We start from the raw sequence: 24,159 nt of genomic DNA, 5'->3' as shown, positions 1-24,159 counted from the left end.
TGACTCATTAGAAAAGACCCTGATGCTGGGAAAGATTGAAGGTGGAAGGAGAAGGGAACAACAGAGGATGAGATGGTTGAGTGGCATCACTGACTTGATGTACATGAGTTTGAGCAAGCTCTGTGAGTTGGTGATGGACAGGGAGGCCTGGCGTACTGCAATCCATGTGGTTGCAAAGAGTCAGACATGACTGAGGGACTGATCTGACTATTAATTAGCATTGATGTTTACATTATTTCATTACTACAATACAAAAGAAAGTAGCTTTACAAGTAAACCTTTATGGTTTTATTTCTGTAGCCTAAACTTCAAACCAGGATGCTGAGTCAAAGGGTATGCACATTTTGAAATGTAATACGTAATTCAGTGTTAATTTTAAAGGTTATGCCAATTTATGATTTCATTAGCAGTGTGAATATGTACCCATATTCCTAAGTGGATTTTTTAAAAATTATATACAAAAATAGAAAATACCATAATGTGTTTTCATGGGTCGGTTATCTTTCTTCTGCAGTTATCTACCTCAGCTTAACCCCCTGCTTGGATTCCATAGATGATATTACTTTATCGACATGAAATTTTTTTTTCTTTTATTGAAGGATGATTGCTTTACAGAATTTTGTTGTTTTCTGCCAAATCACAACATGAATCTGCCATAGGTATACGTATATCCCCTCCCTTTTGAACTTCCTTCCCATCTCCCTCCCCATCCCACCCCCATTGGTACAGAGCCCCTGTTTGAGTTTCTTAGCCATACAGCAAATTCCCGTTGGCTATCTGTTTTACATATGGTAATGTAAGTTTCCATGTTACTCTTTCCATACATCTCACCCTCTCCTTCCCTTTCCCCATGTCCATAAGTCTGTTCTCTTGTCTGTTTCTCCGTTGCTGCCCTGTAAGTAAATTCTTCAGTACCATTTTTCTAGATTGCATATATATATGTGTTAGAATACAATACTTACCTTTCTCTTTCTGCCTTACTTCATTCTGTATAATCGGTTCTAGGTTCATCCACCTCATTAGAAATAACTCAAAGGTGTTATTTGAGTTACTTTGAGACACACTCAAAGGTGTCTTTTATGGCAGAGTAATACTCTGTTTTCCACATGAAATATTTTAAATCTCTCTTTTTCACCAGTTTGAGCAAGGGAAGGATATTGTGTGGTGTGTGGCTGCTACCCACAGTGAATATTAAGATTCTTCCTTTTCTTTTGCTTACTGGCTGTGTAACCTTGGGCAGTGTTGCCTAAGTTTTCTCTTTCTGTAGTAAAATAGTATAATAATAGTAGGAAATTCTTAGGTTGTTATGAAACAATGATAGTTATTGCAGATTTCTTATTATAGTGAGTGGTGGATAGTAAGTACGTAGTCCATATTAACATTTCTGTGCTTAAGGGCCGTCTGATACTAAAAATGGTACAAGAGAGTGTTGTGCCTTCATTACTGTATCCTGCTGTAAAAATTCTGAAAAATTGTAGGCCCTGTTAACATGTTGAGTTGCTAAATGGGCTGGGGAAATTTTATATATTCTTTCTTGTCCTCATAATATCTCATATTTCAGAATCTTTCCAATGAAAACTTTGTTAAATAACTATTCGAAAAAAAAAATAATAACTATTCCACAGCAATGTGTCTTTTTTGTCTTGAGCAATTTGTATTATTCAGCTTTATTTATTACACAAATACTTAGTATGTATCTACTGCTGGATGCCAGATGCTGTTTTAGGCACGGAGGGTACATGCTGGGACAAAATGGACACAACCTCTGCCTGCATGTAGTTTACAGTACTTACTAATGTTGAACTTCAGAGTTTTTTTACTTGTCATTGTTGTACTAAACTTTGATTTTACTTCCTTTTTTGGACGATATTGTCAAATGGCAAATTATAAGGAAAGGAGAAATTAAGGTTTTCTTGTTTTTTAAGTAAACTTCCGTGCTTCTTCTTAGAATGGATAGTATAGTCATATCAATCATCTTCAGTATAGTACACCTGAGGTAATGTATAGAGTGACAGCTTTGTCTCACTAACAGAGGGTCTTTTTAAATGCCTTGGACAATTCTCAAAGAGTCTCCAAATTCTGATGTTGGACATTGGTTTTACCACAAATTACAGTCTTTTATATGCAGTATCATCCTGCATATTAAACAATAAAGGTATGTTTTTTACATTGCCTTCTGAATGTTTTCATTTATGAATACTAAGTTATAAAGACAAAAATAGGTATCCAAAGTTTTTACCCTACTTTAAATGGTAAAAATATGAATTTACTGATGTCGTCTGGAATCTAGCTGGTTCTTCCACCTCTGTATGTTTGTGCTTAGTCGCTCAGTCATGTCCAACTCTTTGCAACCCTGTGGACTGGGGCTCCCCGGGCTCCTCTGTCCATGGGATTTCCCCAGGCAAGAATACTGGAATAGGTTGCCATTCCCTTCTCCAGGGTATCTTCCCAACCCCAGATTCTTTACCATCTGAGCTACTAGGGAAGCCCTAGTTCTCTATATATGTGTCAGTATAAGAGTAGGTAAAAACATTTTTATGTGACTGTGATTCTGGGTTTTGTGGTTTTTTTTTGTTTTTTTTTTTTTTTTGCTGTTTTGTAACCATATTTATTTCTAAAAGCCTACTCAGTTCTTTATAATGGTGTATTCTGACTTGTCTAGTAGCTTATTGACAGGCACTTAAATGCTTAGGTAAAATTTTTATGTATGCCTAAGGAATCATTCTCCCTCAGTTTTTTGTAAGTAAATTCCTGGAAAAAGATTTGTTGAACTCAAAGACACACACATCTAAAATTGTGAGGTGTATTATTTAGATTGCCTTCCAGATAGGCGATAACAATTTATAATGTTTTAACGTGACTGCCCACAGTGTGCTATGACTTCCTTTTACTACTCCTTTTGATCTCAGGATGGACAAAATGGTGCTGTGTTTTCCCTGTCTTTAGTTATTAATGATGTTGATCATCTTTTCTCTTTCTTTTTCCCTTAGTGTTCTTTGCTCATATTTTCTTTTTTGCAGTTTCATGTTTTACTTTTTATGTTTTAAATATGCTTTTCTTTATTTTAAGAAAGGATTAAACATATCTAGGTGACATGGTGTAATCACCTAGTTTGAAAGTCTTTTCAGGCTTTTGAGTATTAGAATATTACTAATGGTCGTTATTAGTAATATGCCTAATTACTGGACATGACTGAGCTACTGAACTGAATTGAATGGTAGTCACTTAACCCCAGCAAATATGTGGGTGATGATAGAGTGGGTGCCAGCAATTAGTTGGTGTATGCAGAATGCACATTTACTTTGTGAAATAAAGGGGGAAAAATTTAAGCATGCATACTTAAAGCATGTAATTATTATACATTGAAATGTTGATTGCATTCAATTTGGTTATAGCCGTATTATGACATTTTCATGCTTACAGCTTAAAAGCTGTTGTGTCTGTACGTATTTTGAATATTCTTACAACTTTTATTTTTAACTGCATAGTTAGGGTACTGATATAGTTAATACTGAAAACTTAAACCTTTGTAAGCTTTCAGCAAATACTTTCTTACAAGCACTGCAGTATGTCTCTGGAATTTGCTCTCTGAAAGTGAAGGTGCTGAAGTATATGAATGTATACAAAGTAAAACATAAGTAACATAGCTTTTCCAAATCATGTAGATTGAGTTTTTCTATCTATGTGACAGAATGTGCACATTTCCTGTTACTGTCATATAGCACTCTCTTGTGTTGTGCTCTCGTTTTTAGGTTAAAAGCATTCATCTCTTGATTTCTCTGTTTCTCAGTTCCTCCTAATTGGTAAAATGAGTATATATTTACTTGGTAGATTTGTTGTGGAAAGTAAATGAAACAGCAGTTTATAAAAGCCCACTGCACAGCCTGGTACATAGTAGGTACTTAAATATTGACAATTATTTGATGCTATTCAGATAAGCTGATGGGCTCAATCTTTTTCACTACTGAACGTTCAGTCATTGAGGAGAACCTCTTCTTTCTACTATAGAATTACTTGTCAATTCAAAGATATACATTATTAGCATTAAATAATGTGATAGTTTATAAATATGTATAGTCACAGTGATTTCTACTTTTGAAAGTCTGAAAAGGATCTCTCTTTATTTTTCCTTCAATGCTGTTAACATTTATTGAATGTAGTCATATGTAGAAGAAATAATATTGTCCTGATATCAAGAGAACTGTCTGTTAAGTGTAGTTTGCCCTTTTTTTTTTTACATTAATGATTCTTACACTGTATCAGTGTGAACTTTGCATGTCCTTGTCTGTTTTAGAAGGTGGTGGACCCAGGAAAAGAAAATTATCTTCTTCTTCAGAGCCATTCGAGGAAGATGAATTTAATGATGATCAATCTATGAAAAAGAAGAGATTGGATCATGTGAGTTACATTTGAATTGCAGCGTCAAAATTAGCTACTTAAGCACAGACTGTGTTGAATCGGAATTTACAAAAATACACCTCAGTGAATCGGTCTTCTCTCACACAGCAGTATTAACTGCTTATCTCTGAATTAGAAAACTGATTTAAAAAATATTCCAGTGGTGTAGTAAAGTGACTTTTGGGGAAAATATACTTTAAATTTTATCTTGTAAACTGTATATGTATATACATATAGTTGTACAACGTTTACATCAAACAGCTGTTACTACCACCAGCACCATTTCAAACTCCTCAGTGATAACTACTTATAATTCCTATAGATGACGCCTTTGATATTTAACTGCTTATCTAAAAATAATATCAGTTATGCTTTGACTGGGTTATTGTGGTTTTCTGTTAACTTTGAAATAGATCTACTAAGAGCCATCCCAGTGAGTCTAGACATAGTCCTCCGTGTCTGCATTCATGACAGCACAGTTTCTTTTGGCGATCAAAGTCAGCCACCCCAGTTAGCACAGTAACCCCTTTCTTTGCCTGATTTAGTCTCCACCCTAATTTAATGGGACAGCTGTTGTATCCCTCCGTAGAAGTATTCTTCCCTTGGTAGGAAGTAAAAATTCTGAGTTTTAGGTTTGAATAACCACTGGTATAAGAGAGTAGGCCCACATTTTAGTTTATAAACCTGTGTATAATGGCCATGGAAGAAATAGCATAATATTTACTGATGGCTGATTCAAAGCATTCACTTTGCTTTTACGTCTGTTGAATAGCATGTTAGCCTTGTGGGGTGTTATCGACAAATTCACATTCTAAATTTTCATTAAGTGATACCACTGCTCTGTAAGCCAGCTGCATCTAGGCATTGAGACACATGGTAAGATCAGTGAATTCCATTGGGCATGAATCCGTTGATGTACTTTTCTTGCAGTGAAATTGGCTCCCCTGGTCAGAAACATTGATTGCTGTGTCACAGCAATTGATTAAGCTTTTTATATATCTGTATGTGATGCCTTTGGGTTCCTAGGGGCACTGTAACAAAGGACCACAAACTGAGTGGCTTAAACAACAGAAATATATTATCTCACAGTTCTGGAAGCTAGAAGTCCAAGATCAAGATACCAGAAGGGTTGCTTCCTTCTAAAGGCTGTTACATCCCTCTGTGACTAGCTTCTGGTGGCTTGCTGGCAGTCTTTGGTGTTCCTTGACCTGTAGACCTCTGCCTTATCTTTACAGTGTATGCTCCCCATGTGCTTGTCTGTCTCCACATTTCCTCTTCTTCATTGGATTAGGGCCCACCCTAATGACCTCATTTTAGCTTGAGGTCATATTCTGAGGTACTGGGAATTATTCAGCAGAAGACTTTGGAGGGACATAGTTCAATCCATAATTGCTGTTGCCAAATCCAGGTGGGTAGGAAAGGCTAATCCATACTCACAGTAAATTTCTTATTAGTGTCCCTTTCATGATGAAAGGGATTAAATGTCATCAACTTGCCACCAGACAGTTGACTGAATCTCTCAAGGAATGGGTCTCACTGTCATGGGAATTCATTGATGGCCTCTGCTCTTGGCAGGTCACATACTCAGCAGTAGCCATAGCCGGGTAAATCTTGGTTTGAGAAAGTCTTGATGTGCCTGCACAGACTCAGTCCATGTTGCCGTGGTCGCTTGTGTATAGGCACATTGAGCATGCATCCAAGTGGCTGGGATCTTATTTTGGTTCCCAGAATGAAGCATCTTGTCCCCATGATTATTAAAAGCTCCTTCCTATGCATTAGACATCCTTTGCTGAGCATTCATATGGGATGCTCTTATCCTTATATTTTGTTCTCAGAAAAACTTCTATAGTGCACCTCCTCCCCAGACTTCTGGTCACTGATCTTCCACTCTCATTCTTCTGCTGAGATGATATATCATTTATCTGTACTTCTGGCCATCTCTTTCTATATAAATGGACAATAAGTTTTACTACCCAAAGTTGTGTACAGCGCTGCTGTCGTAAGTGGAATTTTGTTATATTTTTCACTTTCAGCTGGTTCTAACTAAGAGTTATGTACTCTTTGTAAAATAATTTCAAGATTTTTCTCCCACTTTATCTGAACATCAAGAATTTCCCATAGTGCAGTAGATATTGTTGATGGAGGGGCAACAATAAAGCAGAATTCAGTCCCATGGGAGTCTGAGACACCTGTACATGCAGCTTATTTGTGCTTCCTGAACCTGCTTAAGTACAGTCTCAAATACACCGTCACCTTTTCTGCTTGAGGATGGGATGCTACTGCTCATGCTCAGATACAGTCTTGGTAGATCACACAACAGGTCACATAACAGCTCCCATCTCATGGTCACTTGATACTCCATGTCAGCCATTTGGTCTTGTCACGACCCCCCTTTCAAGCCAAGAATTGTTTCACAAAGATCAGTTTACAAGTTTGTGTTTTTCTCTTCTTTCACATTTGTGAAGTATTCTATTTGAAGAAAGTACTCGTTCAACATCTCAAACATATTGAAACATTGTGGTTCCGAAATACCAAGCAGGGACTTCCCTGGTTGTCCAGTGGTTAAGACTGCACACTCCCCAAGTCAGGGGACACAGGTCCATTCCCTGATCGGGAAACTAAGATCCCACATGCTGTGGGATATGGCCCAAAAAAAGAGAAATAAATACCAGGCAGTGTATAAGAAAAGGGAAAGTATTGAGGAGAGGCTTGAAACAAATGTTTGGAAAGAAATGAGAACATAAAGGAATCCACATTGTGGACCATCAGAGTGCCACAAATAATGAAAGTTATGTGGCTAGGCCACCTTAAAATGCTATGAAGTCAGTAAAAAGAAGCATGAAGAAATGAAAGGGAACATGATTCAACATCTGGATTAAAAACCAAAGGATGAAAATATCCAAAACAGCCATTTTCATGTGTACCTTTATATGTGCATATAAAGATCTTAAATAGGAAATCACCATATGCTGCCTTCTCTTAGTGTCAGTAGTGGTTGCTGTAGTATTTTTAAATGATGTTACAAATTCTGAGGCCATCAGCTGTTATACCAAGTGATGAATGCAGATGAGGAAACTACAAGATAATTTTATAACAGTGGTGCAGCAGTAAACTGGCAAGGCAGCTGTATATTGAATTAAATTCTTAATTTTGATGAAACAGGTATCTGTTAATGAACACATGCATCAAAAGACTCAAATCTGAAAGATAGAAAATGTATTCTAGAATTTAAAGCTTTGAAAGTACCAGTATTGTAATGTTCAGCACCAACTCCAGATAGTGATTTGGAACTGAAGACAGTGGCAGTTTTGTTATTGGTGTTTAGCTGCCAGTTGTGTCAACTCTTTTGCAACCCTGTGGACTGGAGCCCACCAGGCTCTTCTGTCCATAGGATTTCCCAGGCAAGAATAGTAGATTGGGTTGCCAGGTCCTTCTCCAGGGAATCGTCCCAACCGAGGGATCTAACCCAAGTCTTTTGCGTTGGCAGGCAGATTCTTTACCACTGAGCCACCAGGGAAGCCCAGGGTAGTTTATCACTTAACAAACAGAACCTCTTAAGAGAACTGTTCAAGTCAGTCTTGGAGTTCACTATGCTGCTGCTAAGTCACTTCAGTCGTGTCTGACTCTGTGTGACCCCATAGATGGCAGCCCACCAGGCTCCCCCATCTCTGGGATTCTCCAGGCAAGAACACTGGAGTGGATTGCCATTTCCTTCTCCAGTGCATGGAAGTGAAAAGTGAAAATGAAGTCGCTCAGTTGTATCCAACTCTTAAAGACCCATGGACTAGCTGCAGCAAAAATGGATGGACCGGCCAAATCTGCATTGATATATTTACTTAATTCTTCTCTGCTATAGAGAATTATTGCAAAAATAGGACCCAAATGAAAACACTTAGCTTTTAAAATTTTTGTAATTCATCAAGCCTGTCCCTCTACAGAAGCTGAACTCAACCCCAGTTTTTTTTCGTTTGCCTCCAAAAACCATTCTCTGATACAGTCTTTTGGTAAAAATGTGTTAGCAGCATTTATGACTTACTATTTAAAGTGAGCATTTAAGATATTAATTACTGTAGTTGAAGGTGAGGATGCAAATATGGTTTTAGAAGTTTGAGAAACTTAACTTTGGAGTAGTCATTGCCACCATTTTTAGAAGCCTAGACTGATGACAAAAGAGTGTTTGCATTATGTATTGTGGAAAATTTTTCTTCACAGTGACTTGTGATTTTGAAGAACTTGAACCCTCAGAGAAATGTTTTAAATTCACAAGTGTTAGTTTAGGAAAACAGATTGGATTTGAGGAGATAGAAAATGAGGATATTGAGGAGCTAGGGTCCCAACCTTTTTATCTCACCAAAAACCTGCTGATGCCATGTGGATGTAGATGATGTTGAGGACAGTGACAGTGAAATTCAACAAGTTATATCGTGACAGATTAGCAGTGTTAACTGGCATTTTAAACGTCACTGAAAATAATTGTACTGATGTGAAGATACAAATTTGGTTTTAATGCTGAACATAGTAGGAGAGTTGTACATGGCATGCAATTGAATCTTCAACCTTCCAGGCACTTTTAATATGAGAACAGGAGGCTAGTAAAGTAGCTGACATTTATTGATTTTATTTATTTGCTTATTTTTAACATAATGTTTATATTTTCAGCCATACACTAGAGATGACACAAGGACAGTGACACATATCTTTCCATTGCTGCTCATTTTCATATAGCTCTTCATTTACTATTGCATAGTAACTCATAAGCTATAGCCGTTCCAATGCTCACATTCCAAGCAGACTTGAGTTCATATTTATTGGAGTGTTTATGCATTTCTTAATCATTTAATGTGTAAAAATGCACTGTCCTTCTTTTAAGATTTCCTTCTGTTTTTTTAATGGGTCACTAATACCAGACCACCTGACCTGCCTCTTGAGAAATCTGTATGCAGATCAGGAAGCAACAGTTAGAACTGGACATGGAACAACAGGCTGGTTTCAAATAGGAAAAGGAGTACGTCAAGGCTGTATATTGTCACCCTGCTTATTTAACTTCTATGCAGAGTACATCATGAGAAACGCTGGACTGGAAGAAACACAAGCTGGAATCAAGATTGCTGGGAGAAATATCAATAACCTTAGATATCCAGATGACACCACCCTTATGGCAGAAAGTGAAGAGGAACTAAAAAGCCTTTTGATGAAAGTGAAAGTGGAGAGTGAAGAAGTTGGCTTAAAGCTCAACATTCAGAAAATGAAGATCGTGGCATCCGGTCCCATCACTTCATGGGAAATAGATGGGGAAACAGTGTCAGACTTTATTTTTGGGGGCTCCAAAATCACTGCAGATGGTGACTGCAGTCATGAGATTAAAAGACGCTTACTCCTTGGAAGAAAAGTTATGACCAACCTAGATAGCATATGCAAAAGCAGAGACATTACTTTGCTGACTAAGGTCCGTCTAGTCAAGGCTTTGGTTTTTCCTGTGGTCATGTATGGATGTGAGAGTTGGACTGTGAAGAAAGCTGAGCGCTGAAGAATTTATGCTTTTGAACTATAATGTTGGAGAAGACTCTTGAGAGTCCCTTGGAAGATCCAGCCAGTCCATTCTGAAGGAGATCAGCCCTGGGATTTCTTTGGAAGGAATGATGCTGAAGCTGAAACTCCAATACTTTGACCACCTCATGCAAAGAGTTGACTTATTGGAAAAGACTCTGATTATGGGAGGGATTGGGGGCAGGAGGAGAAGGGGACGACAAAGGATGAGATGGCTGGATGCATCACTGACTCGATGGACATGAGTCTGAGTGAACTCCGGGAGTTGGTGATGGACAGGGAGGCCTGGCGTGCTATGATTCATGGGGTCCCAAAGAGTCGGACACGACTGAGCAACTGAACTGAACTAATGAAGTTCTTGAACGTGATACCTCTAACACAATTTTCCTCAGCCCAGTGGCTTTTTATTTTCATGATTTTGCATGGTGCAATAATTTTTGGAAATGGATGTGTCATGTTATAGTGGAACAGACTGTAGTTGTCAGCGGAAGAGGACATGACCTTTCCTTGAAGCCACATGGGTCTCTGCTGTGATTTTCCTTTGGGGATTGCCAGAGACTTTATGCAGCATCCTCATGAGCCACAGAGTCTTTGATAAGCACTGCGTCTACTCGCTGGTCACAAAACCTAAGTGGCAAAGCACTTGCATTGCATCCTGGACCTACTCCAAAGCCTTCTCTTGATCTAGGCCCCATTCCTAACAGTCTTACGGATTCTTCATCAACAGATCAGAGTAGCATACACTGAACTGAAGTATACCTTGCCTCCAGCATCCCAAGAGGTCGACTAAAGTGTTGTACCTCTTTCTCAGAGGCAGCAATGTCCAGCCATTTGTCTTTTGTTTTTTCTTTTCAGAGTAAAATTTGTAGCATGCTTCACGTTGGACCTCCATATAATTCATGAAAGTGGTGGACCCCAGAATTTGAGGGTGGTAGGCTTCCCAGGTGGCACAATGGTAACAAATCCACCTAGCAGTTCTGGGAGATGCAAGAGACCTGGGTTCAGTACCAGGGTTGGGAAGATCCGCTGGAGTAGGACTTGACAACCTGCTCAGTATTCTTGCCTGAAAAATTCAGAGGAGCCTGGACCAGCTGTAGTCTATGGAGTTGCAAAGAGTCAGACATAACTGAGAGCCTGAGCATTCAGCATATTTGCCGCTCTAGCATGCGTATATCTTACTAAGGCCATGTAAAAACCACCACTGCTTCCTCCTTGTTAAGTCCAACTTACGTGATGTCTTCAGTGTAGAGGACCAAAGTGATACACTGTGGACTCTGCAAAACTATCAAAGTCCTTAGGTAATAATTTTTGAAAGAGAGTTGAGACTTACAGCCCTGAAAGCATGAAGGTGTATTCATCACTTACCCTGCACCTTCATCACTTACCCTGCCCAGGTGAAAATAGCTTCTTGTCTTCCTTAATTACTGCTAGACTAATAATTGTGTAGTAACATTGATTTTCTCCAGTAAAAATACATCTGGTATGGGAGCTGAATGTGGGGTCATCATCTGTTGTTTGCGTATGATAATCTAAAATAATTCTCTAAGACCCATTTGCTTTGGTATAGGCCAAGGAGGCACATTACATTGGGATCTGGGATGGTGGTGCCAATCTCTGCAATTCCTTCAGTGATATAGTGTGGCTACTTTGTCAGAGGGACAGTTCTAGGGCCTTAGATTTGGTATTTTCTACAGCTATGGCCCTTACTCCATGGGTCAAGGAGCTGATGTGGAATTTCTGCCAGTGCCAAATATGTCAGTTCCGACTCTGCATTCTGAAACTAGAAGTGTAACTGCAGGATTGATTCATAACTCTTGGGCCCACTGATACGATTTGAGCCCAGAGTTCATGTATCACCTGGCTTCTGTGAAGTTCCAGAATAACCACTGAACTGCATAGGTATTTTCAGTCATCAGGGATTAGCAGAACTGACAGAAGTGTGGGGTCCAAGATCAAAGAGCAAGTGATAGACAGACAACCTGCTGAATGTTTAATACGTGCTTTAATATATTTAATTCCCAAAAGATAGTTTAGTTCAGTCGCTCAGTTGTGTCCGACTCTACCACCCCATGGACTGCTGTATGCCAGGCTTCTCTGTCCATCACCAAGTCCCGGAGCTTATTTGAAACTCATGTCCATTGAGTCGGTGATGCCATCCACCATCTCGTCCTCTGTCGTCTCCTTCTCCTCCCGCCTTCAATCATTCCCAGCATTGGGGTCTTTTCAGATGAGTCAGTTCTTTGCATCAGGTGGCCAAAGTATTGGGAGTTTCAGCTTCAGCATCAGTCCTTCCAATGAATATTCAGGACTGATTTCCTCTAGGATCGACTGGTTACTGTTTTCCAAATAACTTTTTTCTTTAGATGAGATTCACATAGCATAAAATTAACCTTTAAGAGTTCAGTGGCATTTAGTACATTCCCCATGTTTTGCAAATATAAGTTCTATCTAGTTCCAAAATATTTTATCACCCAGTAATATCATGCTATATATCTTAAGCAGTTTCTCCCCATTCTCTTCTCCCCCTAGCCTCTGGCAACCACCAGTTGGCTTTTTGTCTTAGGATTTCATATAAATGTAATCATATGTGACCTTTTGTGTCTGGCTTCTTTTATTTAGATTAATATTTTTGAGGTTCATCTATGTTGTAGCATGCATAAGTACTTCATTTCCCCCCTCCCTTTTTTTAGGACAGAGTTATATTCTATTTTATATGCATATTACGATTTGTTTATCCTTAATCCTTTGATGACATTTGACTTATTTAAAATCATGAATGTTCTGTGGGAATAACTAAAGTTTAGGAAACACTTAGGTAATGGAAAAACACTGATCTAAATACCTAAGTTTCTGTTTGTACCCGAGCTGGTCATTGTCCATCTGTGACCTTTAAAAGGATTGTTCTTGGAGTTTCAGTGTCTTCATCTGTAAAGCAAGGATGGCAGAATGAATTTTTGATAGCTTTTCAGTGCTTTCTCCAAATATTGGTGTTTCATTATTCCCCTTCTCAAAAATCTCATTGCTTTCTGAATGAAGACTGATCTCAGTTTGGCATTCTAGGCCTTAAGCAGTATGAGCTCTGGTTTAATTTTTCAACCTTATAGCCTTTCCATAGTCTCTGTGCTCCAGCCCAAACAGGCCAATTACTATTACAAAAAACATGTCCAGTTTTCTTCTTCCTACTGCTAACTTCCTTAGCATTTTATATCTCTAGCTAGTGGAACTTCCTCTTATTCCTGTTTGTGAGGGAGGTATTGCTCACAATTTAGATATTTCTCTGTTAGGTAATGAAAGAAAAAATAGCACTGTTGTTGGACAAGAAAGGAGGTAGAAGAGAAAGTGTGAAGCTACTTTTTTCCCTTTTGTGTGTAGAGCATGTGGTACAGTTCTTAGCAACGTAAATGGATGCTTTTAGATTGACCAAAATACAAGATTTCTCCTATATGTGAACCCAAGAGATCTTGTTTGTTTGTTTTTTATTTAAATGTGGAACCAGTTTCTTCAAATGAAGTTAAGTGACAGAGGAAAGAGATAGTGTATGAGTAGCCAGTTACTCCCAAATTAATGTTTAATTTATATATTATTTAGTTACATACAAGTTTCTTTGTTAACTGTGTCGCTTTTATGTTGTGACTCAGCAGTTAATATTTATACCTGAATTATTTCAAGTTAGTTTTAGTATCATTCTAGTTGTTTTACCAAATATCTCTCATTTTGAGCATTGTATCAATATGAGTGAAGTATGAGTTACTGGATATGTAGTCAGGGTCTTTGAGTGATCTTAAACCAGTAATATTTTTATTCTTAAGATGTAAATTTGTCAGCTTTCACATGAACAAAAAAAGCATTTTTGAATTCTTAATGGAATGTGAAAGCTTTCAAATCAAGTCAAAATATAAATGTGACTGTCTTAAGACTGTTTTTCCTGATGATCTCTTAAATTGGTTCTCTTTTCTTTTGTCCCCATTAGGGAGAAGAGTCAAATGAATCTGCAGAGTCTAGCACTAACTGGGAAAAGCAGGAAAGTATTGTGTTGAAATTACAAAAGGAATTTCCCAATTTTGATAAAGAGGTGAGTACTCATATATAGGTATTTAATCAGTGTGTGCTGTTTGTATTACAAAATAGATAGTCTTTGAGGTCAACTGCATGAAAAGCTTAGAGTGATTTTTGCATTTTTCTGATTATATTTAATTTAACTCTTGTTTATCAATATTATAAAACATATTTGTATAACTTGTTTACCATGTTTATTTGCCTTAGTTGATACTATAATATCAACATTATAATGATAACATCATGTAAGCTTAATAAATATAATTGTAGTAATAGTTGTCAACTCATATATAAAATGCAAAGTCATCTATAATCCCAAGTAACTTCTTTTAGTTTTCTTCATATTCTCAACCTTTGATTTTTTTGTAAAGAATTTTAAAGTGTAATATCCACTTTAGTGCCTTGATATTCCATAATCTTTAGTTTATTTGCTAGGTAGTAAAAATACTTTCAGAGTCAGTAAAGACCCATGGCGAGCATGCCATTACTAAAAGAGCCTCTGTTTTATCATATTGTGCTTGGAAACACATTATTTGTTTCACATTGGGAATACATTTATACCTGTATTGATTTATTCAGGTATACACACATCTGCTAAATTCTGATGAGCTAAAGGCAAAGTCTTGTGGCTATACTGGTTCTTTACATATGTTCAAATTACATTTTGAAGTTATCAGTTTATGAAAAAGCTTAACTGCATGTTGAAGTTAAACTGAGCAAACATTTTTTGATATTCTGGTGTTCAGAGTACTCCACAGCAAGAGTAGAAATGCAGAAACTGTCAAGCTTCCTGCCCTTTGAAGAAAGACTGTTGTATATTTATGGAAGTGAAATTGTATATACAGAAAGCATTTGTAAAGAGCAACGTAAAAGCAAGTGTGAAATCATCAGATATGAATTCTTTTAAGTTTTTAAGTGATTTATTTTTTAAAGTATAAAACTTTTCTTTTCAACAAGTCATTAATTCTAGATTTTTAATAAAAAGATCAATGACTTATTTCTAGGAATTAAGGGAAGTACTCAAGGAACATGAATGGATGTACACAGAGGCTTTAGAATCTTTAAAAGTATTTGCAGAAGACCAAGGTAATTATCTGTTCTATATTATTATAGAAAATTCATACTTCCCAATATATTATATTGTAGTATGTAAGAAAATAGTAAACCTATTAGTTAATAACCAGAGAATGGGATTGCAAGAGATATTAGAAACCAGTTCCCTGTATTCCTTGTAATCATTGTAAGATAGATGTCCTCACCTACACTATATGAATATCAAAAGCATCAGAATCAGTATAAGGTGAGTGTCGCTGGCATGGAAGAAACTCACTGATCCCATAGTGGAATATTTTTAACTTTAGGAACATAAGGGTAGAGAAATAGTGGGGAGAAGTTGAACAACACATGTTTAGTAACATTCTTAAGTAGGAATCAAGTAGACTAGCTCTTCTTAATTACAAAGCCAGTTTTTTAAAATCCCAACACAATAGCTGTAGGGTTTTTGTTGTTTTTATTAATGAATTATTTTAGGTAATGCTGTACAACAAGTGCTCTTGATGGCACAGAGAACGGTATTGTGTGGAGAAAAGAAAGCCAATATCATCAGTTCTGAGTCTGAAATAAGATTCAGAAGAGAAGGATTACGAATGTGAAGAAATTCAATTTATTTTTCTTATTTTTTAATACTTGTACAAAAAAGAATGTATGAAAATGTGCAAGTCTCAAAGCTCTTTGAATAAGTAAAGCATTCTAGATAATAAAATAATGATTATAGATTAATTGTTCATATTTCTTACTAGTATGTAAAATAAATGTACCTTCTATCACAGACATCTTAGAAATCCATGGAATATTACAGATTAATCAGTGATAAAGTAGTGGTGCTTTTTAATAATATATGTAAATCACCTTTAGTAAAGATGAACCTATCTTTAGTAAAGAACCATCTTTAGTAAAGATGAATAGTGGAGATAGGTAATGGGAAAACTAATTATAAAATGGATAGTTTTAATTTATGATGAGCATTGTTTTTCTAACAACCATCAGTTTTGGCGTGGGGATGGAGCTGCTAAATACCATCGTGGGTGTCTTATATATGTGCAGCTGCCATTTACATTCTCAGGATCTTTGATAGAAAATGAGGATTTATATTTAATTCATTTTAAGAAAGAAGTTATCACCTGTTTTTGAAACTAATAATTCATTGTATAATTTCATACTCTACTTCAGTATTTCTCTTTAAGGCAAATCAAGATGTAACAATAAATTGTAATTGAATTCTGCATTGAAAAACACATGAATACTGTTTTAAATATTTTTCTTATATGAAATCTTACATCTTATATGAAGTCTTATATCTTTATATTTAATTTATATCTTTCTAATATAGTTATTTTTGTCTTTCTTTGTACTCAGATATGCAATATGCTTCACCGAGTGAGTTTCCAAATGGAAAAGAGGTTTCTTCAAGAAGTCAAAATTATCCTAAAAATGCAACTAAAACAAAACTGAAACAGAAATGTTCCATGAAACCACAAAATGGTTTTAACAAGAAACGTAAAAAAAATGTATTTAATCCTAAAAGAGTTATTGAAGACTCTGAATATGATTCAGGTTCTGATGTCGGTAGTTCGCTAGACGAGGACTATAGTAGTGGTGAAGAAGTGATGGAGGATGGCTATAAAGGTAAAATCCTCCACTTCCTTCAAGATGCTTCAATTGGTGAACTTACTTTGATTCCTCAGTGTTCTCAGAAAAAGGCTCAGAAGATAACAGAACTCCGGCCCTTTAATAGTTGGGAAGCTCTGGTAAGGCTACATTTTTTTTCCCCCTCTGTGAGTGTGTGTGTGTTTTCACTGTATCGTTCATAGTCAAGGTGTCTTCAGCCTAGGGAAGCATAGATGGGTGGCCTTATCCTGTGTAGAGTCAAACATTACTTACCATTCTAAGCCAATAGTATTTCAAATAGTGTCATATGACCTAATTTTGAATGAATTAGGGGGTGATTTTCCTGAAAAACCCTAAGCTGATTGGCTGGGCATACTGTCACTCATTTTTTTGCATAGAAACTTGGTTCATTTCACTGCAGAAGAAGAAATTAGAGCTTACCATTAAGGAAGGAGTTGTTTGCTAGCCTGTTCTGATCTGTTACTGCTGAGACACCATGCAGAAAGCAAGAATGTGGCAGAAATTTTACAACAACTACTTGAAGAGCAATAGCAACATCCAGGGGAGCTCCATGATTCAAAATGCCAGCCTAAGTGTTTTATGCTTCACCACAAAAGAAGTAGTTGTTTATTTTCTTTTTCTTTTTGAAAGTGACAGCTCAATCTCTTAACATGCTTTTCTTGGTTAAACAACGCGGCCATTTTATGGAGTGTAGCAGGCTGCAGCGTTTTTAAGTGGAAAGATAGAAAAGTGTGTGGAAGCCTAGAATTCAAGCGTTAGGTGAAGGGAAGGCATAAGCATTGGTAAGTACACTTTGCATGATCATTCTCTGGAATTTCATTTCCTGTAAACAAGTTTTATCTAAAATACCTGTATTTTGAGTTTTATAAATGTCAACACTCAGCAAATCTTATTCATACAGAAAAAAATAAGAACTCTTGTCTTTTAAATTTTGCTTTATCTTTTATGAAAATGTGGGCTTTTCGAGCATGAATTCTAAACAAGCCCTGCTGTGAAAACAATATAGATGATTTTTTATAGCTTTAGAATATGAAGTAACTCTTGATGCTTTATAAAGTTTTAAGTTTTATTCAGTAACTTAAGGAGTAAAGTTGCTTTGTGATTAATTTTGTACTTGGTCAAATCTGTGTGAACCTAAGTTCCCTTGATGAGTATCTTGAAGTGGCAGTGGGGGAAGGTCCCTGAACAATGGCTTGTAAATAGCAATTTTTTAAAAATTAAAATATTTGGAAAATAAAGAAACAACATTACTGATATTCTGTGGGTTTGAAAATAAATAAATAAAGACATTCATTTTGCCTAAAGCTTTTGCTTTTACAGAGAACATCTGTCAAAGCAGGCCCTTTCAAAACTTGTTTGGCTTTGCCTAAGTGATTTATTTGTTAAAGTATTTGCTGAAGGGCTTTCTTGTTCTTATTTTCTTCCTTTTCTTCTTTCTTTTAATCTTGAATGGTCTCCTATGTTGTTGCAGAGTTGGGTTGCTCAGGCTTGTTGAGATTCTGATTTATTTAATAAGGAATGCAATTATCTGTGCCAGTGTGTTTAGTCACTGTAACCACTTGCCCACATATCTTACAGTAAAAGTAAATTATACCAGAGTGATATGTCCCAGATGCTTTGAAAAATATTCAACAACTTAGCATGTAGAAAGCATATTTCCCCTACTAATTAATTGGCATAGTTTAAATTAGTCTTGACATGAATTTAGAGATTATCTACTTAAACCTCCTAAAGCATCTTGCCCCCTTTCTTAAAGTTGAATACAGAGACTGTTTTCACTAGCCATTCATATTATGTTGATTATTTTACATAGCAGTTAAAAAGCAAACTTGGCCACTTGAGTTTAGCATATACAGTGCTTTAGTAAAAAAGTAAATGTAACTTTTGGGAAAATTAGTAAATGTTAGTAAAAGTTAGTAAATGTAACTTTTGGAAAATGAAGAGTTAAAATTAGCAGGTCAGTGTGTATGAGCTTGACGTTTTAATTTGTTTAGGACTTTAAACTTCTCCTTTCAGTTACTTTAGGATTTTGAATGAGACTAGTTTAAAGAGCAATTTAACGTCTTAAAAGTTACTAAAGGAAAGTCAGTATTATGTACATTTTGGTAAAAAAAAAGAAAATGCATGTTATAGTTTACTTCTTCCCTATTAATCAGAGAGGCTTGCAAACACACCTGTGAGCTACTTCAAACAGAAACAAATAGCATTTACCTTTGTTTTCATAACTACTATTTTTAGAAATTATGAGAATCAGTTGAAATTTTAATTATGTCCCTCAGTCATACTCAAGTGAAAATTACAAGGCATATTAAGAGCAGTGTACAAATGTCTAGTAAACTAGACATTATTATTGAAGCTTATTTTAGTCTTAAGGATTGGAGAATTTGGCAGAGCTTTAAAAACTCATTAGATATTTCATTACAGTGCAAACTGAGCCAATAAATCAAGTGTACACATCTATTTTAATTATGATTTTTGCCCAGATGACAGTCTCCATGATGTTGATGGGTTAAATGTAATCATTAGTATTTCATTGTCTTATTTTATTATAAAATTAATTTGAATGTGAAAATTATCTTAGTGTCTTTTAAAACAAAAGTTAAGTTGAACAATATGATTATGACTTTGTCTGAGAAGCACATTTTAAAAAAATACTCTGAGATATTCTAGTCACCTTTATTTTACATGAGGAAAATTATGTTTTTTTAACAAAATAAGTGCATTATGTGAGGGTATTTATGTTTGCAGCTTTATATCCTTTTTAAAAATGAAAATCTAAAGATTGTCCAATTTTCCTCATAATTTTTCCATTTCTCTTATTTTTCTGCTTAATAGCAGTAAAGTATGTGAGAAGCCACATTGTTAAATCATGTACTTTGGAAATATAGCCAGCCAAAATGTTATTAGTTTAAAAACATGTACTGTTAATGTGGTATTGGCGTTTTTATTGCCAGATTTCACACATTTGATGGCACCAGTTCATCCACCGCTTACTGAATTTTTATTTAGCTTTTTGCAAAGTAAGGTGGAGATACTATTATGTCTGTGATCTTGTATGTTGCACCTTTATACTTTAATCAGAACAGTAGTGTATACTGATCAATTGAAGATTCATGAGTAGCTAACTCTATGTAAATAACCTAAAATGTTTTCATGTATGCACTTAATTCCATAACATTTAGATCAGTATAAATGCAGTTTTCTTTGACTATTAACCAAGCAAGCAAGGTTTAGCTCACATGGAAACACTAAGCTGCTTGTTGTGCTGCTCCAATCCTCTAGTAACTTATACTGCAAGTTTTCTTTCGCTTTGTTTTCCTGGTGGTTATTGTAAAATGTCTGTGAATTTGTTACTTGATGCATTGTGATGTGTACTACTTCCTGATAGGGTGGCTTCGATAAAATGAAGAAGATTGCTATATTCAGGCTTTGTTTTCACTTTTGTTAAGTTTGATAAATATTTATTTTGAAATCACATATGCATTTGAATACTTTGTAAGCTGCTGTGCCACTTTTTATTTAGGGGGGAAATTAAGTGTGCTTTTAAACAATTTTCCCCTTCCTGTAGAAATTCAGTTACTTGTGCTGTAAGAGCGACACATGGTGGCAGGAGATAGGTACTTCAGTTTGTGACTATTTTAAAAACATTAATACTTTTTAATCAAAGAGATGGTAATCAGTGCCATGTTGATGTTCTTTTTTTTTTCATTAAATTATCCAGTTACTATCAATTACTTTTCTTTCCCTCTGAAAGAAATAGCTTTATCATTTTTTTAAAGAATTTGTTTTGTCTAAAGTTGAAACAGTACATGCAAGAAGAAAAAAGAAAGTCAAGTTTAGCCAAAATTCTACCAAAGATAGTCACCACTTAAGATTTATTGAGTATCCATCTGTTTATGTGTATGTTTGTATATTTCACATTATGTAATTAGGGTCATATTTTTATGCTCATCAATAACTTTAGATTTCTTAGTAGATTCCGCTTTTACAGAGTACTTTGTATTTCTTAAGTCTTGTTTTAGTGAAGCTAAGTAACTTACAGGATTGTTAAATGCTTTTTGTCTTTAGAGCAGTGACATAACAGTAGTTTTCTTACACCTTTTCTTAAGGGGGAGATGCCCATTTCCCCTGCCTCCACACACACTTGATGAAAATATTTTGAAGTTAAATGTTGGATTTTTTAATGTTTAGTGTTTATGCATATATTTAGATAAAAAGGTTAAGTAATTCTACAGCCTTGTTCTCCCTGAAAATCCATAGCAATCCATCCACTTCCTAGCCCATTTCTTGTGCTGCAAATAATTGCTTCCATATCTTGTCTGATTCTTATCGCTTTTATATCTCTAGGTAATATAAACATAATGCTTTTCTAAATTTTTCAGTTGCAGGGCTTATTTGTTGACATGACACAAGACTTTATAGCATTGGGGTAGGATTAGCTCTCTTCTCACTGTCTGTCTCACATGCCCATTTTCCAGGCCTAGCAATATGTTAATAATGTGATAATTTTGAAAATCTTTTTTTTAGTATCTACTTTGTTAGACTATGCAAATACCTTTCATAACTGAACCTTGTAATATACAACATGATTGCTTTTTTTCCCTTGCTCAGCATTTTGTTTTCCCTAATTATTAGCTGTCTTGATTCTTCTCTTGTCTTAGTTTTTGTATATATACTTGTTACTTCAATTCTAGACTCTTCCCTAGTTGTCTAAATTTCCCCTCGGTTATTAAACACTTCAGATATTTTATCAGTTTTATCTTCTTGAAAAAGTCTTCTGGAGTCTTAAGACCTGCTCTGGTTTGGACTGGTTGTTCATAGGTCAGATGATCAGTTGTGACATTGGGGTCTGATTTCCCTGACATCCTGAGGAAACTTGTTTTTCTGTCTTTGTGTTTCATGCCTCTTTATTTAGTCCCTTGGTTTCATAAATACCTGCTAGGAAGTTGTTGAATAATAGAGTGAAGCTAAATGGCCTCGTTTTAAATCCCAGTTCTGACATTTTCTGGTCATTACATGACCTTAAGCAAGTTCTCTCTCTGTTCCTCTGTTTCTTCATCTGTAAATGGGTTGTAATTATGGTACTGACCAGTCTAAGGATTGGAAAGTAAGTGCCTGTTCAGTTGTCTGTCTCTTGAAAAACGTTAGCTGCAGATACCCACAATATATTATTAGTGAAATGTTAAGAAACCATTGTAGTTTTCTACTCATTCATCAGTGTCATTTCTAGACATACTGAGTCAAACTTTTTGGATCAAATCATTTTTCTGTCTTTTTAACCCACTCTGTGCTTTAAAACAGGTTTATGACAGGTGACATTACCCACAGTATGTTTAAGACTACTTTTTTTAGCCTCCCTTTGGTAATTTGACAAATTCCTGTCCACTGAGATATAACAGAAGTATACTGTGATTTTTGAAAGAATCCTTAAAGGATCTCTTCTTCCTGTTAGGTGTGATGTTGGGAACCACATGCAAGGATATTGAAGCAACAAAGTAGAAGTTTTGGTTTTTGGAACCACTCTACCAGATCTGAACTGCTCCCTAGAGTCTTGATTTACATGAGAGAGATGTTTTGCATTTACTATTACTTATTACTAAAGCTAATATTAGCAAATTTATCAAACAGTGAAACTTTTTTCTCTTTCTGATGAGAAATGAAACTGATGTCTTACATTCATTGACAGTGTATCACTACTTAGATCTAAATTCTAAACTAACAGCAATAATTTGGGTCATCTCTAATGTTGGCTGTCTTGTATGGAAGGAGGGGTAAAGAGTGTGAGAAGCTCAGAGAGTTAAGTTTTGAAACTTTGACTTCAAAAATATCCAAAATGTCAAGTTCACTAAGTCTCAGTCAGACTGTTACAGCATTGTGAAATGAGTTGCGTTTTGCACACCCCATCGTTGCCCCTACAAGAATATTAGACAGAAAAATTAGAATAGTGTAGCAATGGCACCCCACTACAGTACTCTTGCCTGGAAAATCCCATGGACAGACGAGCCTGGTACGCTGCAGTCCATGAGATCGCTGAGAGTCGGACACGACTGAGCGACTTCACGTTGACTTTTCACTTTATACATTGGAGAAGGAAATGGCAACCCACTCCAGTGTTCTTGCCTGGAGAATCCCAGGGACGGGGCAGCCTGATGGGCTGCCTTCTGTGGGGTTGCACAGAGTTGGACACGACTGAAGCGACTTAGCAACAGCAGCAAACCTTTGTGTACTCATCACCAGCTTCAGTTACCCCCTTGAATCTTGTTTCATCTGTCTTCCCCGCTACTCCTCCATTCCCTGTCTCCCCCCACCTTCCTCTGCCTCTCTCCCTCCCTCCTGCCCCAACCCTTCCTATAATCTTTGGTGAAGAAACTGGATCATTTGTTCTATAGCTTCCCAGTTTGGGCTTTTCTGGTTATATTTTCTGTGGAATTAGAAGTAACAAAATTGGAATTAGATGTTCCCACCAGTACTATTAAATGGTTGGTGATGTGTTCTTTTATCAGGAAGTGGTAATGTTTGGTTACTTGTTTGTTTAATGTATGTTTATATCCTGCTTCTCTAAGTTCTGACATATTAAATTGATCTTTTTTAGTCAAAATTGTTCTTTGCGATTTCTGGCCTCATTACTCTGAAAGGACTTCCTCGATTATATTGTACACGTGAACTTCTGTTTTTTTTTCCTTGTGAGATTCAGACATGACTTAGCAACTGAACAACAACTTGTAATACCAGTTGTTAACACTTCAAATTGTATGTTGTGTGTCTTTCCCAATGACTGTAAACCACATGAGAACAGGGAATATGTCTGTATACCAGGTATGTTTACCAGCCAGGGTAGTGATAAATAAAATTGTTATTTTATGTAAAAATAAAGCACACAATGGCAGTTATTTGCAGAAAAAAGGGGGTTTTGCTTTTTAACTTTCACAGTTTTATTTTGTTTTATTTGGGGAGTTACTAGTTTTTAGTGAAAAGAGCATTGACTGGAGTCTTTTTATCCTGCTTTGTAACCTTGGGAATTGAGCCTTGATTATTCATCCGGAACTGGTGGACTGATCTTGCAGTTGTGGGGACTTAATGAGTCTTACCTAGCAGTCTCTGGCACATACAAAGCACACTGTATGTTCCTTTTTTTTTTTTCCTGGCTATTCTTGTTGGTTCTCTCTCACACATACATATCACAAACACATACCCCATAATAGACATGAGATTATTTTGGGGGGTTCCATTTAAAAATAAAAATATTGTAATTAAAGTTCTAGTAGAACCTCCTTAAAATCTTCAAGGCACTGATTCCTACATATCCCCTTCTTTATGTGTAAATCTTTTCCCTGAAAGTACCAAATGGAAGGTTACATTGTGATTATGAATGTATGTTGTCCTTGTGAAAATATAAAGTAGTGTGCAAATAACTTCGTATTTCATAGTGCCATTTTTTGGCACGCTGCATCTTTGTTTTGTTGTTTTTTA

At 36.1% G+C, this 24,159-nt stretch overlaps 1 protein-coding gene across 6 annotated transcripts in view; it reads left to right on the top strand.

The window, feature by feature from the left end:
• The window catches only part of SMARCAD1 (SWI/SNF-related, matrix-associated actin-dependent regulator of chromatin, subfamily a, containing DEAD/H box 1), a 90,380-nt gene that overhangs the window by 43,600 nt on the left and 22,621 nt on the right, over nt 1–24,159 (top strand). For 3 of the 6 annotated variants that reach the window (XM_013964532.2, XM_005681418.3, XM_005681419.3), the window contains exons 6-9: nt 4,295–4,398; nt 13,916–14,017; nt 15,006–15,087; nt 16,417–16,808. In XM_013964532.2, coding sequence (XP_013819986.1) covers nt 4,295–4,398; nt 13,916–14,017; nt 15,006–15,087; nt 16,417–16,808 — 680 coding nt within the window. Of the gene's footprint in view, nt 1–4,294; nt 4,399–13,915; nt 14,018–15,005; nt 15,088–16,416; nt 16,809–16,925; nt 17,472–24,159 lie in introns of those variants that run through there. The other 3 variants (XM_013964530.2, XM_005681420.2, XM_005681421.3) reach the window with 2 other exon arrangements.

The sequence above is a fragment of the Capra hircus genome, chromosome 6 (genome assembly GCF_001704415.2).
Source record: "Capra hircus breed San Clemente chromosome 6, ASM170441v1, whole genome shotgun sequence".
NCBI classification, from domain to species: domain Eukaryota; kingdom Metazoa; phylum Chordata; class Mammalia; order Artiodactyla; family Bovidae; genus Capra; species Capra hircus.
Note: the sequence above shows the minus strand (reverse complement) of the source record. Positions and strands in the feature narration are given on the sequence as shown.